Consider the following 15568-nt stretch of genomic DNA (forward strand, 5'->3'; position numbering starts at 1 on the left):
CCCAGAATGCAATACGATGCAAGTTGTTTCCATGGTAACTTTGTTGCGGTCCGCCCATGCTGGCGTGACGCTAACCTTGCTATGGTTAAAGAACACCTAAAATTACGATAATGGTGATGACAATTTAGAAAATTATTCGTTCGTTTGGTGTTTATATTTTAACTGTCACTCTATGTAAATCCATCCTTTTTTTTGCTTTATGGACTTGAAGATCAATCAGTGTTTGTATTTTTACATCTGATTGCAGTTTGTAGTTTTTGATCTTGTTTTCTGCAGTCTGGCGGTCGGAACATGTTTGGATCTCCAGTGGACTTTTCATTTAAGGAGCTCAGCACAATCCCAGGTGTGTTTCTACAGTGCATACTTTTATATATTTGTTTGAAAGTTTTGCTTACTTGAAGTAGCACGTCACACTCCTTAATATTAAGGTCAGAATTCAATTTCTGCTGTTTCAACAGTAATGACGCATTTTATTTCCCTAAATGAGGCACGTTTTCGAGTGAAACTAAATAGAAGTGTCCGATGCTTTAACGAGTCCTTCCTTTGAGCCGAATCTTTCTAATGAATCGATTCAACCGGTTCACGGAATCAGTCCGAGTTTTAACTGTAAATTATATATATAACGCAAATCTTACTATTCAAATTAGACCTCTTTTTTGTTCTTATAAAAAAATTGAGCAATACCTCACATCAATTAAACTGCCTATAATAACAGGAAATCTGTTTTTTTTTTTTTGTACTGTTTTTAGTGTAACGTTAATGTAATTCTCAAAACTCGTAATTGTTTCCAATTTATATTGCTTTTAATCCCCCTTTTTTTTCCTCTGCTGTTTATTTTTTCTCATTGTTATTTGTATGTTGTTTTGAGCATTCATAATAATAATTTGTCACTCCCACTTTGATCAATTTAATGTGTCCTTGTTGAATAAAAGTATTAATTTCTTTAAAAAAACTAAAAAAAAAAAACCTCACTTGAATGATAGTTTATAATGTTACAAAAGATATCAATATCAGGTAAATGCTGTCCTTTTGAACTCTATGTTCATCAAAGAATCCTGACAAAAAATTGTACACAAATGTTTTCATCACTAATAATAATCATAAATGTTTCTTAAGCAGCAAATCATCATATTAGAATGATTTCTGAAGGATCATGTGACACTGAAGACTGGAGTAATGATTTCACAATATTACTGTTTTTATTTTGGATCAAATAAATGCTGCCTCTGTGAGAATAAGAGACTTCTTTTAAAAACATTAAAAAAAACCTTACAGATCATAAACATTTGAATGGTAGTATATATATATATATATATATATATATATAGTAATTTATTAGATTTCTCAATAAAAATGTATACACAAAAATTATTTCTCTTTCTCTCTCTCCATTCCTTCTTTTTCAGACATTCTTTGTGTTGTGCCTAATCCAGGCGCTCGTCCACTAAAGCGTGACTCGGAGCAGAAGTTCCTCAGTCGGACGCTCAGACTCAACAACAACTTCATCTCAGACTTTTTAGGACTGACGGACACAATCTCTGCTCTGTTTGCCGAGCCGACACGTCTGGCCTGGCTCGACCTCTCCTTCAACGAGATTCAACACATCGACCCAGTACGCACTTTACCACCTGAGTCTAGCAGAACAAATTGTGTGTAACTGCAAATTATGTATATCAGAGGACCTCAAATGTCATTCTCTCTCTCTTTCCGTCAGGTCCTCACTCAACTTAAAGAGTTACGTTTGTTGTATCTCCATGGAAATCGTATTTGTAAGTTGTCAGAAGTGGATAAACTTGCTGTGCTTCCGTCGCTCCATACCATCACTCTGCACGGCAACCCCATAGTGACCGAGCCTGACTACAGGTATGGTTGAAGGTCAAAGGTCAGTTAGAATGACATGTCAGGGAGCAGAAGAGTTTCCAAAAACTTTAATTCTGTCATCATTCTTCACCCTCAAGTCATTCCAAATCTATTTGACTTACTTTGGTTTGTGCAACTCAAAAGTTCCAAAGAAAGAAAGCAACATAACATGACTGATGGTGAGTCAATAATATGCCTCAGTACAGTCAGTGTTCATGCAGTGAACATGTCCCGCCGTGTGAACTCTGTGATTTTCCACTGTGGATCTCTGTACTTGTTGCGATCCTGACACAACAGGTGCTGAAACTGCGGTTAGGATCCAGTTACAAACCTCTGCTGTCCTGTGCATAGCAACAGTAATCACATATAGTTCAGATACACACACGGCATGTGCATGTGTTAGACCTTTCCCAGCCCATGGCCTGTAGTCAAGGACATGTCCAGGTCTGGTCTCACCTCAAAATCAAATAAAAAGAAATAAGACGATATACAGTATATATATATATATATATATATATATATATTTCGCCATTAAGAGTTTTTGCATTGTAATGTCAATTTTAATGTCATGCACATTTTCCCCCTTAATTCTCATTACTGCAATGCAAAAAGAAAATATGTATACATCATGCACTCTAAAAAATGTTGGGTTAAAAATAGACAAACCCAGCGATTGGGTTATTTTGACCCAACCTGCTGGGTAGTTTTATTTAACTCAACTTATATTGCTCCCTTAAAATTAGCCCAAAATTAGCATTTATTGCTATGTTTAATAAATGAACATTTATTTATAAGTTTAATAAATAATACTTAAAAATTAAACATTTATTAAACTGCTTATTAATAAATGTTCACCTTTTGATTATTAATTACTAGAGGCAACAGTAATAATGTCTGTTTTTTAATTTCCAACCTGTTTTGGGTTTATTTTAAGCCAGCCGTATAGTATTTTTTTTAAACAATAGTTGAGTTAAATAAAACTACCCAGCAGGTTAGGCAAACATTTAACCCAACCACTGGGTCAAAATAACCCACTCGCTGGGTTTGTCCATTTTTAACCCAACATTTTTAGAGTGTAGTTTTATTTGATATACCTCTATTAATTAATGAAAATTTAAAATAAAAATCAAAACAAAAATCTTGATTTTGGGGTAAAATGTGACCAGGAAATGTTTTAAGAAGGTTCATCAATATATTATTATTTATAAATAATCTATATTCAGTGTTTTTGGTCTTTTTAATAAAAACAATAAATAAAATGTGCATAATAATGTGTGGCTTTATTTTACGTGATCTGTTGACATTAAAAGATTTATTACATCATTTTTCACTGCTGTAATCTCAAAAAAATCTCAAACATCAATTATATTATAATAAGGTCTCATTAGTTAATGTTAGTGCATTAACAGGAAGCAATTCATTTTATACAGTATTTGTAAATTTTTTAACGTTAGTTAACTGTTAATTGTTAGTTCATATTAGCTCAAGTACGTTAAATATTAACCAGTACAACTTTTGATTTTAACTAAGATGTGCTTTTCATTTTTAGCTCATGTTAAAGGGGCTATATAGAACTTTCATGTATTAATCGCTTGTTTATTGCCAAAGTGTTAACAACATGTAATGAAACTTTAAAAAATGAGACCTCCCCCGATTTCCCAGGTTGTCAATGGATACATTTACAAGACAATGATATGTTTAAAACTGAGTTTTTCCTTTGAGTTTTCCACGTACAGACGACACCATTGTCAAAATGATCCCCAGTCATAAGAATCCATGAAAATGACTAAAAACGTTGTATTCTGCCATTAGATGGCGATGAAACACTATAGACTGAACATGTAATGCGCATATGCATGACGTTATCATTTTCACAGATTCGCATTTTTGTTGTTTACACGGAGACCGTTTTCAATCCACCAAAACGCTGTTGTCGTGTAAACGAACGGCCAAAATGCATAAAAAGTTTTCCGTTTTTAATTGAAAACGGTGTCGTGTAAACGGCCACTATGAAAGCCTGTATAGACTGATTATTATGTGAAGGACTCAGGGCATTTTTGCTGAGAAATTCGCGTCACTATGGAGTGCGAGCACAAGCAATGAGTTGCTGGCTGCAGTTCACTTAACGGCCACCGGTGTCGCTAATAACAAGGGTTTCTGAAATCTACATATAGCCTCTTTAACTAAAGGCGGGTGCACATTGTGTGATTTTGGCCAAGATGTGGTCATCTGAGACAAATTTTGAGAATCCTGAAAGATTACTATAATCCTAGGCTAAAATCTGTAGTCTTTGATAGCTAGTTTGATATGTTCACCGACAGCCGATTAATGACCGTTGCGATCAAATTTTACCTCTGACGAAATTCTGGCAGTGTCAGAAGACTGGGCGCACAGTCCTGCAGTGTGACTTCAAATTGTCTTTGTTTTTCAAGATAAGCCGTGATCAAAATTAACGCTAGAGATTTCTTTGTTAGCCACCATTTCAGTCCCGCGTGTAATGCATCTCATGGTCACCGAATGTGTGTGGGTTGATGATGTAAAACTCCGGACAAGTTTTCAAGCGTGCGTCCATTTTTAACGCGTCTTGACTGTTATACAGTCTGACATAAATGACACCTGAGATCCCCCAGTGTGACATGAGGATCATGAACGTACAGTCTGACGCAACAATCATAAAGGACTATTATAAATCGCATAGTGTGCACCCAGCTTAAGGTAGTTAACAGATGGGACCTTATTGTAAAGTGTTACCAATTTCTCTGTTATGAAATGTTGAATTGCTCATAATTGTGTACAGAATCACAGACAAATATTCTGTATTAGAGGTATGATTGTTCCACTAAGTTGCTTTTCTGCCTCTCTTGCTAGGGCACATTTGATCGCCACCCTTCCTCACGTGAAGATGATCGATTTCAGTGCTGTGACCAAACAGGAACGGCAGTTGACTTCAGTTTGGCAAAGGGGCAGAAACCTACGCAAATCCACAGGTCACAGCAAAGTGGACTGAACCTTCCTCATCCGACACCCTGTCATGTAACACATGGCTTGTCTTTATGTCTAATAAACCTGAATGTTTATTAGCAACGGTTTATTCTACCGCAATGAAGTTGCCTTTACCACAGCCTCGTTAAAACGGTTACAGAGCTGGAGTTACTTTAGTCAACTAGAGTGTTTCTTCATTAGTTGTTGATGAAGCCACATGGATAAGTGGTGAAACATCTTAAGCAACAGAGAAACGTCCACTAAAGCAGTCTAAAAAAGTGAGAATCTTCACAAAAGATTTGAGTGTTGACATGCAAGACGATGAACAAAATTTCCACTCACCACTATTGTATGTCTGCACATTCAGTAAAATAAAGCAACACTTTATAATTTTGAAAGTCTTTAATGCATAATTTCATTCAACAAAACAGTATTAACAGAATATTGAGATTAAATTTTTGGTACTAGCCTAAGAAACGTTATCTCTGTAAATCAGGTAGTATTCCACATTTAGGTAACAAACAAACAAACTTGAACACTATTAGTACACTGCAACAAAAAAAAAAAACAACAACAAAAGAAACCATCTTGTGTATTGCAGTGTATTTTATCCCTTTAAAAACCTCAAAGAAAGAGAAGTGCGCCTTGCGATGATCTAGAGAGCCAATTGTGCCACACGGTCTAAAGACATAAAATCAAAAATAAATAATTACTCAAACATACTGTGTGGCATTTCAAACTCTTATCAGGAAAGAATGCCAGTTGTTTGAATTCACTAGTGCTTTCCTCGTTTTTCGGCACAACAGGAAAAAAATAGATTGACTAAGTTAAAGCAATTTCAAAATATATTTTTAATTGTTTTTATTACGTTAAAAGGTGGAACAGGCAAGGTAAAAGTGTCCCTGTTTGCTTAGCTAAAAACAAGCTACTGATCGCAAAGCCTTACGACTAAGGCATAATGCAGCCAGGGGGTGCTGTAGAGCCGTTTCCACTTCCCGCTAATCATTCATCTTGAATCATTTTACACTTTGTACATTAAAGGCATTGACACAGAAACTTCATTTACAAATTACCATCCCACCGCAACCATTCAAACCAACCGCCCCACTCAAAACTCTCAGATTTGACAGTATGTTTATTCAGGCCACACTGCCCTGGCTCGGTTTAATAACCAGTGTTCGTATTTTTCTGATACGACTGCGTGACAGTAAAAGAAACCCTTTCTCTCCCGTTACAGCAGAGCCACTTTAAAGGATTCAAAATCTCACCGCAAAAGAACCAAAATTATTGATCGCGTCACCTGTCCCGTTATATTTACAGTCCGCCATGACATGGCAAACAGAGGAAAACGATGCCGATTAGTAAAAATATGGTCTAAAGTTGCAGGACATCCCATACTTTGAGTAGGTAACAGTGATAGGCTCAATCTAAACCAGCTGAGAATCAATTTGATTGACTTTCAAGCAGATCATTCACACAAAACAAGAGAGTTCTGCTTTCAAATGAGTTAAATAAAGAATACAAAATAAAAGGGTTAATGTGGCATTATGTGTGTTTCTCTGATTAGTTAGACAGAAGTATTATTTATGTATGTTGCCCATATTCATTTGCATCCCAATATTGAACCACAGTGCATACAATTATGGGATTTAAATTAGGAATAATGAACTCTAAACCACAGTGATTCCAGAATCCTACAGGTGAACGAAAGAATTACATGCAGAATTATGCTGAACCACAACATGTGTGTTAAGACGACCCAGCTGAACTGAGTAAAACTACAATAAATTTAGTACAAGTACAACAATAATTGGGAAGTCTGGATGTGCTACTCGGTTTAACAATGTCTAACCAACTGAAAACCCAACAGATAAAGAAACAACAAGAACAAATAAAACTAAAATATGCAATCGTAGCAGCTTGACACGACTGTCGAATTGTATTTTTTAGTTGCAAAAGGTTTGATTAATGCATGAACGCACCTGAAGAGCTACCGTTAACTGATCAAATCCAACTTGTCATAGCAAAGACAGTAGATCAGACGGTTTTACCCTCTCGGATCAGTGCTGTGGCGGCCCTGAAGGGTCTCGGGTGACGGATTTACACAAAGAGCTCTGGTTGGGGTGAATAATATTTATCTGCAGGACATTCAGAGAACAAAGACATGGGCGTCTGCATCTCAAGAAGTTTGGAAGGAGAACGGAGGAGTGAAAAGGGCTAGAAAGAGAGACAGAAACAGAGAATGTGGGGGGAATGGGGTCCATCTTTTAAATCATGGTATAGCAAACTGCACCACCAGCTCTTCCTTGGCATCTACTTTGATTTGTGAGATGGCGCTGTAGGCGTACGCAGCGATCTTAGAGACCTGAGGAGGAGAGAATGCAATAAATCAAATAAAGCACTGAAAAATTTTTATTAAATTCTTAATTTATATACACTACTGTGAATATAAATACAGTACTGTGACCTGTTGGGTCAGGAAGAGTTTTATTCAGCAAGGATGCATTACACTGATCAAAAGTGACAGTAAAGACACTTATAATGTTACAAAAGATTTCTGTTTCAAATAAATGCTGTTCTTTTGATTCATCAAAGACTCCTGAAAAAATAAATGCATCACAGTTTCCACAAAAATATGAAGCAGCACAACTGTTTTCAACATTGATAATAATCAGAAATGTTTTCTGAGCAGCAAATCAGCATATTAGAATCATTTCTGAAGGATCATGTGACACTGAAGTGTCTTCCAAGGAAAGTCTTGGCATATTTGCAATATGTCCATACGCCTCAAGTCTGTTCGTAACTTTTTTAAGGTCAGTTAACGTTACATTAAAACGTAGATTGGTCTAATTTGATACCGAAAAGTAAGACTGACTGCCCCTTGACTAACTGCTAGTGGGTCAAACTAGATTTTAAAGGGTTCCAAAATCCAAAAATCCTCATGATTTAATCACCCTGAAGCCATCCTAGGTGTATATGACTATCTTCTTTCAGATGAATACAATCGGAGTTATATTTTAAAAATCCTGGCTCTTCCAAGCTTTATAATAGCAGTGAAATGAGGATGAGATTTTTGAAGCCCAAAAAAGTGCAACCATCCATCATAAAAGATATCCACACAGCTCCGGGGGTTAATAAAGGCCTTCTGAAGTGAAGGGATGTGCTTTTGTAAGAAAAATATCCAAATTTAAAACAAAAAAAAACTAGCTTCCAACAGACTGCCGTACGCATCAACTTATGGCGAAAGAGTGAACTCTGACCCGACGCATGTCGTATTGGCAAACATGGAAGTGCAGAGGAGAGAGCAAAACAAAACACCGGTTACGAATTACGCACAGCCCAATTTTTGAGACTGGATGGTCTGCGTACAACAGCGCATGTGCGAGTGACTTGAGCACTTAAAAACTAGAACGAAAGTGAAGTATATCCGGGCCTGTTGTCGGCATGCGTACAGCTGTCTGCCGGAAGCTAGTTATTTTAGTTTTTAAAGTTTTAAATATGGATATTTTCCTTACACAAATGCATCGCTTTGCTTAAGAAGGCCTTTATTAACCCCCCGGAGTCATGTGGATATCATTTATGATGGATGGATGCACTTTTTTGAGCTTCAAAATCTCATCCTCTATTGACTGCCATTATAAAGCTTGGAAGAGCCAGGACATTATTTAATGTAACTCTGATTGTATTCGTCATATACACCTAGGATGGCTTGAGGGTGAGTAAATCATGGGGTAATTTTCATTTTTGGATGAACTATCCCTTTAAGACACTGACTTAATGGATATGTTTATGCAACCGGCCCCTGGCAGCTATTTCGGGCATCCAAGACCAAGTCCTATCTAACTGAATAGGGGATTCCTGAAATCTCAAAAACCTTTTGTTGAACCTTAAATAACATTTCAAATTAGCAACAAAAGCTGACATGAAATCGGTCTCATAAATGTTGTTTCTAAATGATCAAATAGTATAAAAAATTGCTTTTTTTCAGGGTAGTCCTACCAATGCACATGTGCAGTTCTAAGTGCTTCTAAGCTGCAGCGAAGCAATGACTTCATCAATCAGTGATTGGCTCTCTTATTTAGAGAGTGGGACTTATTCCACCATATTACGCTTTGCACTTTCTTTCATTCATAACTTAAAGGGATAGTTCAACCAAAAATTAAAATGATCCTCAAGCCATCCTAGGTGTATATGACTATCTTCTTTCAGACGAACGCAATCAGAGATATATTTAAAAATATCCTGGCTCTTCGAAGCTTTATAATGGGAGTGAGCGGGGGGCCTGTTTTGAAACCCAAAATAAATGCATCCATCCATCATAAATATAATCCATATGTCTCCAGGGGGTTAATAAAGGCCTTATTTTGAAGCCCCCCCCTTTACTCCCATTAAAAAGCTTGGAAGAGCCAGGATATTTTTAAATATATCTCTGATTATGTTCGTCTAAAAGAAGATAGTCATATACACCTAGGATGGCTTGAGGGTGAGTAAATCATGAGATAACTTTCATTTTTGGGTGAACTATCTCTTTAGGTAATATGAGTGCACCGTCTTAGTATATCTAAAGTCTTTGTCACTATCTGTAATCAATCACTAATAATTTCCACAACAGACCTTTGCCATTATGTGTATAAGCATTGCTGACTTTGTGGCATTGTGGACTGGGTCTCACACTCTTTTTTTTTCTCACATAATATTATTACACAATATTTTTGTGTCCATTTATTTGTTTCATATGTATCAGTGTATAAAGCAGTCTAACTTACAGTAAGCCGGTCATTTAATAACATGTTTAATAACAAGAAACTGACCTGCTGTATGTCTGCGTAGGGGACCAGGTCAGCGGCGAGCACCTGGTGAGGTTGGCTGGTCAATGACGGGAGAGGAACCGGCTTCTTCTGAGACAGCGTTCTGCTCAACACCTCCAGCTTGGTGCTTTAACATAAACACATGATTCAGCTCAATACACACACATACACTCATTTTAAAACAAACTACAAAGCAAATGTAAACAAATGTTGAGCAGTTACAGAACTTTCCCTTGTTAATTCCCTTCTAGTTAATGTAAAAAAAAGCTGGTTGCATTTTATTTCGATAGTCTACTTTAACTGTAAGTAACTTTGCAACTACATGTCAACTAACTCTCATTACAGTATTAGTAGACTGTTAGGGTTAATTGTTAGTAGAATAAGTTGACTTGTACTTGCAAAATTACTTATAGTCAGCAGAATGTCTATTGTAGGAACAACAAATTAAAGTGTAAGCAGATATTAAGCAGACAGTCTACTCATGCCAGGGTTCGTACAGATACTGTAAAATAAAATTCCAGGACTTTTAAGGAAAGAGATCTACAGAGTCTACTGTACATATCAATGGCATTTCAGTACTGTAACTCACCTGTACTGTCTGGCTCTGTCCATGTATTCATGTTGCTCCATGCCTTGAGAATCAACAGCTGACACGTCAATTATGTTCCTACCCAAGAGAAAAAGAAAACATTTTCATCTACCAACAGCCCTGATTGCAGAAAACTGTGTGCTAAATAAAAAAAAAAGGAAACACATGTGTCATACAAGGCTGTCCGCTGTAGGATGACCGTGAGCAAGGCCTGCTCGTCTGTGCGGTTGGACGTCAGGTTGTCTGCGTTTCGCTCCGAGCCATTGGTGGGTTTTCTCTCCTGGTTTGGGTCAGGAATCAACGGCTTCACCTCGTCACTGTTCTGCACAAAAAAAGACAAGAGGAACCTGGTCAAAAACATGATCATTGAAAGACCACCGGCACACATTTTTAAAGGGCTAGTTCACCCAAAATGTTATCTTCCTTTGTGTTCAACAGAAGAAAGAAATTCATACAGGTTTGGAACTACTTGAGGGTGAGTAAATGATGACAGAATTTTCATTTTTGGGTGAACTATCCCTTTAAGAAGGCAACACTGACCTAAAACAGTAAATAAATATCTATTTGTCTATTCACTGTTATTATTAACAAACGTACGTGTAAAAAAATGAAGTATACCCAGGGCTTCAAGGGCAAAACCCAAAATATATAGTACCTTCAATGCCCTGTAGATGGCGCTATCACTTCTTTATAGCAGAAATAAACTGCTGCAGAATAAGTTAGGTGCCATGCAAAATATAATGAGGAACCACTCACAGATGTACTGTAGTACTTATTCAAAAATGTAGTCAAGTAGAGAGTAAAAGTTTCTGATATCTTTTGAAACTACTGAAGTTGTAGCCAAAAAGATACTCAAGTACAGTAACTAATTACATTTACTGAAATACTTTACACCACTGTTAAAGACCATTTTATAGAGATTTTGCTTTAAAAACAAAAACACCCACCCACCCAAGTCTATGAAATATTTTATGGATAAAAAACTAGTAGAAAAAAATCCAGCATGGATCTAAACGTACAAATCACATAATGTTTTACACGTCTGATATAATAATATCACAAATTATATTGTAAGCATAACAATATGATAATTTAGATTAAATTATTATGAGAATATTTAGAAATGTAAACTTTATTTGTATTTGGCTTTCGTATTAAACTGATCAAAATCATAAATCACAGATTTTCAATGCACTCTCTCACACACTTTTGCTCAATACAGAAATGTCCAGGCCTGGATTTGAAAACCCACTGATATTAATATATCACTTTCCATGACAGTGGAAATCCTGAATACTTAATTTCCTCATACATGACCACACGTCAGATCTATAGGGGTCTGAGTAACACATCTGATCCACAGGGACAAATCCCAACGCATACTCTCAATTTATGACATTTCCTATGTCTAATCATCATGGAACCAGCAGTGAAGCCTATAACTCTGATTACAAAAACAAGCTAATTAAATAAGGCATTACAGTAAGTTTGTTGTAGTTTTGAAAAACACACACAATATTGGTCTGTTCGTGCAGCCCGAACTACAAACACACACTAACATTAAATGTGTGTTGTATGTTATTGTTTCAGGAGTACAAACGCCACATTCAGCAGTATTTTATAGCTGTTATATGTGTATTTTGATTAAATCTTCTCTACCTGATCCGACGTATCGCTATCGCTGCTGAAACAGCACCCCATGATAGACGTTCAGCAGGTTCAATCTCCTTTCTGTGTGAGTTATTCGCCTCCGGAGCTGTTTTTTATTTTGCTTGTCTTTTGGCTGTGTAGAGCTTCGTTGCAAACGCAGGGACCATCACATGACAGCACTGCCAGCCGTGTCACGTGACTTCCGTTTTCACACAATTACCCTAGCACGTCAATTCCGCCCGTCGTGTGAGCGAGCATAGGCGTTAAGTTCGTTTTCGACTGATATAAAAATAATATAAAGGTATTGTAAACGATTTACGCGTTTTACTCTTAGTTTCTAAATTAAACAAAAACGTTATGCAACGCGATTGTTTCTCTTTGGCTAAATTTCAGGCGTGATATTCCCTCAAATACATCACTTTTGTTGGCCGAAATATTAACAAATATTGTTATTAATAATAATATAATATAAAAATAATTAACTAATAATATAATATAATTATAATAAACATATTGGCTTATAATAAGAGTATAAACATTTATTTCATAAAAGAACTAGCTCTCTTTCTAACAATTTTCTTTTAATAAAACAGGTAGGAATGTTTGCAGTTCTACCAATTATGGAAAAATTAGAAAACCGTTCTGGGATAATTATATGATTAAAAAGTAACTTTACCAAAATTAACGGTATTTATAAATAAATAGTGAAATACACAATATAAAGTCACACCTGTCTTCCTGTTTACCCTAGATTAGTGAATGTTTACGCTAATTTTATTGGTGTCAACAGGCTGAAAAAAAACTACAGAATCATCACTTTATGTGATAATCGCTTATTGATGTATGTATGTTTTTAATCTTTTACCCCTCACATTAAATACATGACTGAAAATATATAAAAGACTAGAGAAACACACTACTCCATCTTAGTTTTGTCATTACACAGAGCGTAGGAGATGTTTTTGTGCTTTGATACCAAAGTCCCTTTAAGACAAGTCATTTCACTCGGCGGCCATCTTTGAAACACCTCTCGGGCATTCAAGTGCAGCTCCTATCTCTTTGAATGGGGAAACATCAAATTCTCCAAAGCTGTTAGCCAAGCTTTCGATTACATTTCATATTTGAAATCACCAATGAAATCTGACAACAATTGTCTCATAAATTTTGTTTCTAAATGCTCGAATCATGACAAAAAAACTGTATTTTTCAGGCTGGATCAAGCTAATGCGCAGTCCTAAATGCGCATCTCTTGTGCCTCATTTCGGAGGCGCGCTTCTGACTGTTTCTATAGGAACCGGAGCTTCTAACTGCCGCTGCAGTGACACGATGACTTTCCCAATCGGCGATTGGCTCTTATTTAGAAGGTGGGACTTATTCCGCCATATTGCGCGTTGCACTTTCTCCCATTCAAAACAATACGAGTGTCGCGCCTTGTTATTCTATAGTCTTTGTTTGTTACTGCAAATAAGCAACTGTTGTTGTGTTGAACTCAAAACAAAAACTCCGGCTTTGAGTGGTGAGTGGATTCTAACTTAAACACCTCTGATTGGCCATCGCATTCAAGAATTTAACAGACATGTCTGTGATTTGCTACATTGCTAAACGCTGCAAAAACACATTGTAAATAGAAAATTCTGATGCTCTCTAGAGCGCAAATACAGATACGCACTGAATCGTTTGCCAAACCTCCAATATGCTAATATTACGGAGACAACTGATCCGAGAACAGCAGTTATGAGCAGCTTTTTTGTCTAAAAGCAATCAAAAGCTGCAGCAGGCAGCGGTTTAAGTAAGAAGCCTTGCCCAGCCATGCCACCTATGTTTATTTACCTTTGTGTATTGTTCTTATTCTGTTCACTGGCCATTTTATTTATTAATGGATTTTGTTGTTTTCATTAAACTGTTGGCTGACAATAAATCCAATAATAATTTCACCAAGGTCCACTCTCTTTAAAGTTTCTGGCCTTGCCACTATTGTATATAGGCTTATTCAACTTCATGCAGCATGGCAAAGATCGGCTGCCGCCTGACAAAAGCAATGCATTCTGGTTAGAAAATTTATCCGACTTTGATCCAAAGCCACTGGAAGGCAAGCCTGCAACCTTTAGCCAAAAAAGCGTAACGGGTAATGCTAGGCGGTACACAGGGAAGGAGTTTTGAATGGCAGGCACTGATGTCACTGCCATTACACAATAGGCTGAAAGGTGCCGCACGTAATTAAGTTAGCCGTTACGCTTTCTCCAATGGTAAGAGATACAGACCCTCTCATCTCCCTATAATATACAATCTCTGTTTGATCTGCTCTACAGCCGCCTTACGATCACATGCCATCAAAGTACCGCGAGAGCAAACCAAGACCAGCCGCCTAGGTTAGGCGCTGCAGTTCAGGGTTGCCAGGTTTTCACAACAAAACCCGCCCAATTGCTTCTCAAAACTAGCCCAGTCGCATTTCAGAGGGGTCGCATGGTAAAAATCGCGTTCCAGGGGGTAAAATTTGCATTTTTGGCGGGACTTCCCTGGTAAAATTTGCATTCCAGGGACTAAATATTGCATTATTTTGGGTTGATTAAACCTGCGGACATAAAAAACAACCCGCGGCAACAGTGTAAAAGTAGCCCAATTCCGCAGGAAAACCTGCTGAAGTTGCTCAAAATTGGCTGTGAAAGCCTGGTCGACAACATACTTTATTCTCATTGGTCAGATTCCGTGATGACAAGGACGACATGTGTTGCTTGTTTTTTCTTAGACACGTTCCTGTATTTAACCAATCTTGATATTGAATATCTGATATTCAAACAAAACACACAAAACATTAACAAAAATTACGCTATGTAGTAAATATATATTCTTATTTCAATCGCATCCACTTCTTCTGCGACAATCAACGCAAAAATCGCGTGGTCTGCCATGAATGACGTTGGTTCAGCATACTATGGAAAGCACACAGTGTCTGACCTGATGGCCGTCTCTGTACTCCTCCCCCACCTGCAACCAGCAGATCTCACCAGCCGGTGGCAGGCTAGTGTAGTTCATCTCGAACAAACCTTATATCTATGTATTCAAAAGAAGAAGGTGCCCTATAATTAGGCTGCAAAAATGCTAGGGAGACATGTAGAAAAACAATACTGTAACTGTAATCGGTTGAATAGAATGTTAAATCCATATATTATATATTATTATTGTGTATTATTAATTATTATGATAGTGCATTTGCTTCATAACATTGCGGAGATGTGATTTACTGAATGCGGCCCCTTTAACAAACATGACACCCCGCGCACTGAGGATGTGCAGAAGAGAGAAGCGTGAGAACATGCGTGTTTTCTTTCTTCTCTCTCTTTTTTCTTATTGTTGTTTCCTTTTACATTGTGATGAATGTAACAGTATGTTATAAATGTTCTTGTACTGCATCTAGTCATCTGAAATGGCACCAAAAAAATTCATACTGCACACCTGAAATCACGAGCTAGTTCATACTGGAGTGAAGCCGTAATACTGTATTCAGTGTGAGAAGAGTTTTTAAATGTTTATCAAGCCTTCGCACACACATGAAAAAATGTTGCAAGTGAGCAGCATTTGTTTTCATGTCAATTAGTAAATATTGTGAGATAAAATATGGAGTTTTTCCACTTAACAGTCAACCTTTTCTGTCAGAATGGATTGTGTGCTAAATAGGTGT

The 15568-nt window shown here is 37.0% G+C and overlaps 2 protein-coding genes across 3 annotated transcripts; one reads left to right on the top strand and one right to left on the bottom strand.

Moving 5' to 3' along the window:
• Positions 1-16: 16 nt before the first annotated feature.
• lrrc51 (leucine rich repeat containing 51) lies at positions 17-5425 on the top strand. Of its 2 annotated transcripts, XM_051863028.1 has the most exons (5): positions 18-113; positions 277-343; positions 1407-1612; positions 1715-1863; positions 4729-5425. In XM_051863028.1, the coding sequence occupies exons 1-5, from the start codon at positions 111-113 to the stop codon at positions 4865-4867; spliced, it is 564 nt and encodes a 187-aa protein (XP_051718988.1). In that variant the 5' UTR covers positions 18-110; the 3' UTR covers positions 4868-5425. The 2 variants fall into 2 exon arrangements, with proteins under 2 accessions (XP_051718989.1, XP_051718988.1); XM_051863029.1 differs by having other exon boundaries at positions 17-343.
• On the bottom strand, positions 5226-12110 carry lamtor1 (late endosomal/lysosomal adaptor, MAPK and MTOR activator 1). Its single transcript, XM_051863030.1, has 5 exons — positions 11899-12110; positions 10416-10561; positions 10240-10317; positions 9654-9777; positions 5226-7207 (listed from the first exon to the last, which is right to left on the bottom strand). The coding sequence occupies exons 1-5, from the start codon at positions 11938-11940 to the stop codon at positions 7115-7117; spliced, it is 483 nt and encodes a 160-aa protein (XP_051718990.1). The 5' UTR covers positions 11941-12110; the 3' UTR covers positions 5226-7114.
• Between the last annotated feature and the right edge of the window lie 3458 nt (positions 12111-15568).

This window comes from Ctenopharyngodon idella, chromosome 15, assembly GCF_019924925.1.
Source record: "Ctenopharyngodon idella isolate HZGC_01 chromosome 15, HZGC01, whole genome shotgun sequence".
NCBI lineage: Eukaryota > Metazoa > Chordata > Actinopteri > Cypriniformes > Xenocyprididae > Ctenopharyngodon > Ctenopharyngodon idella.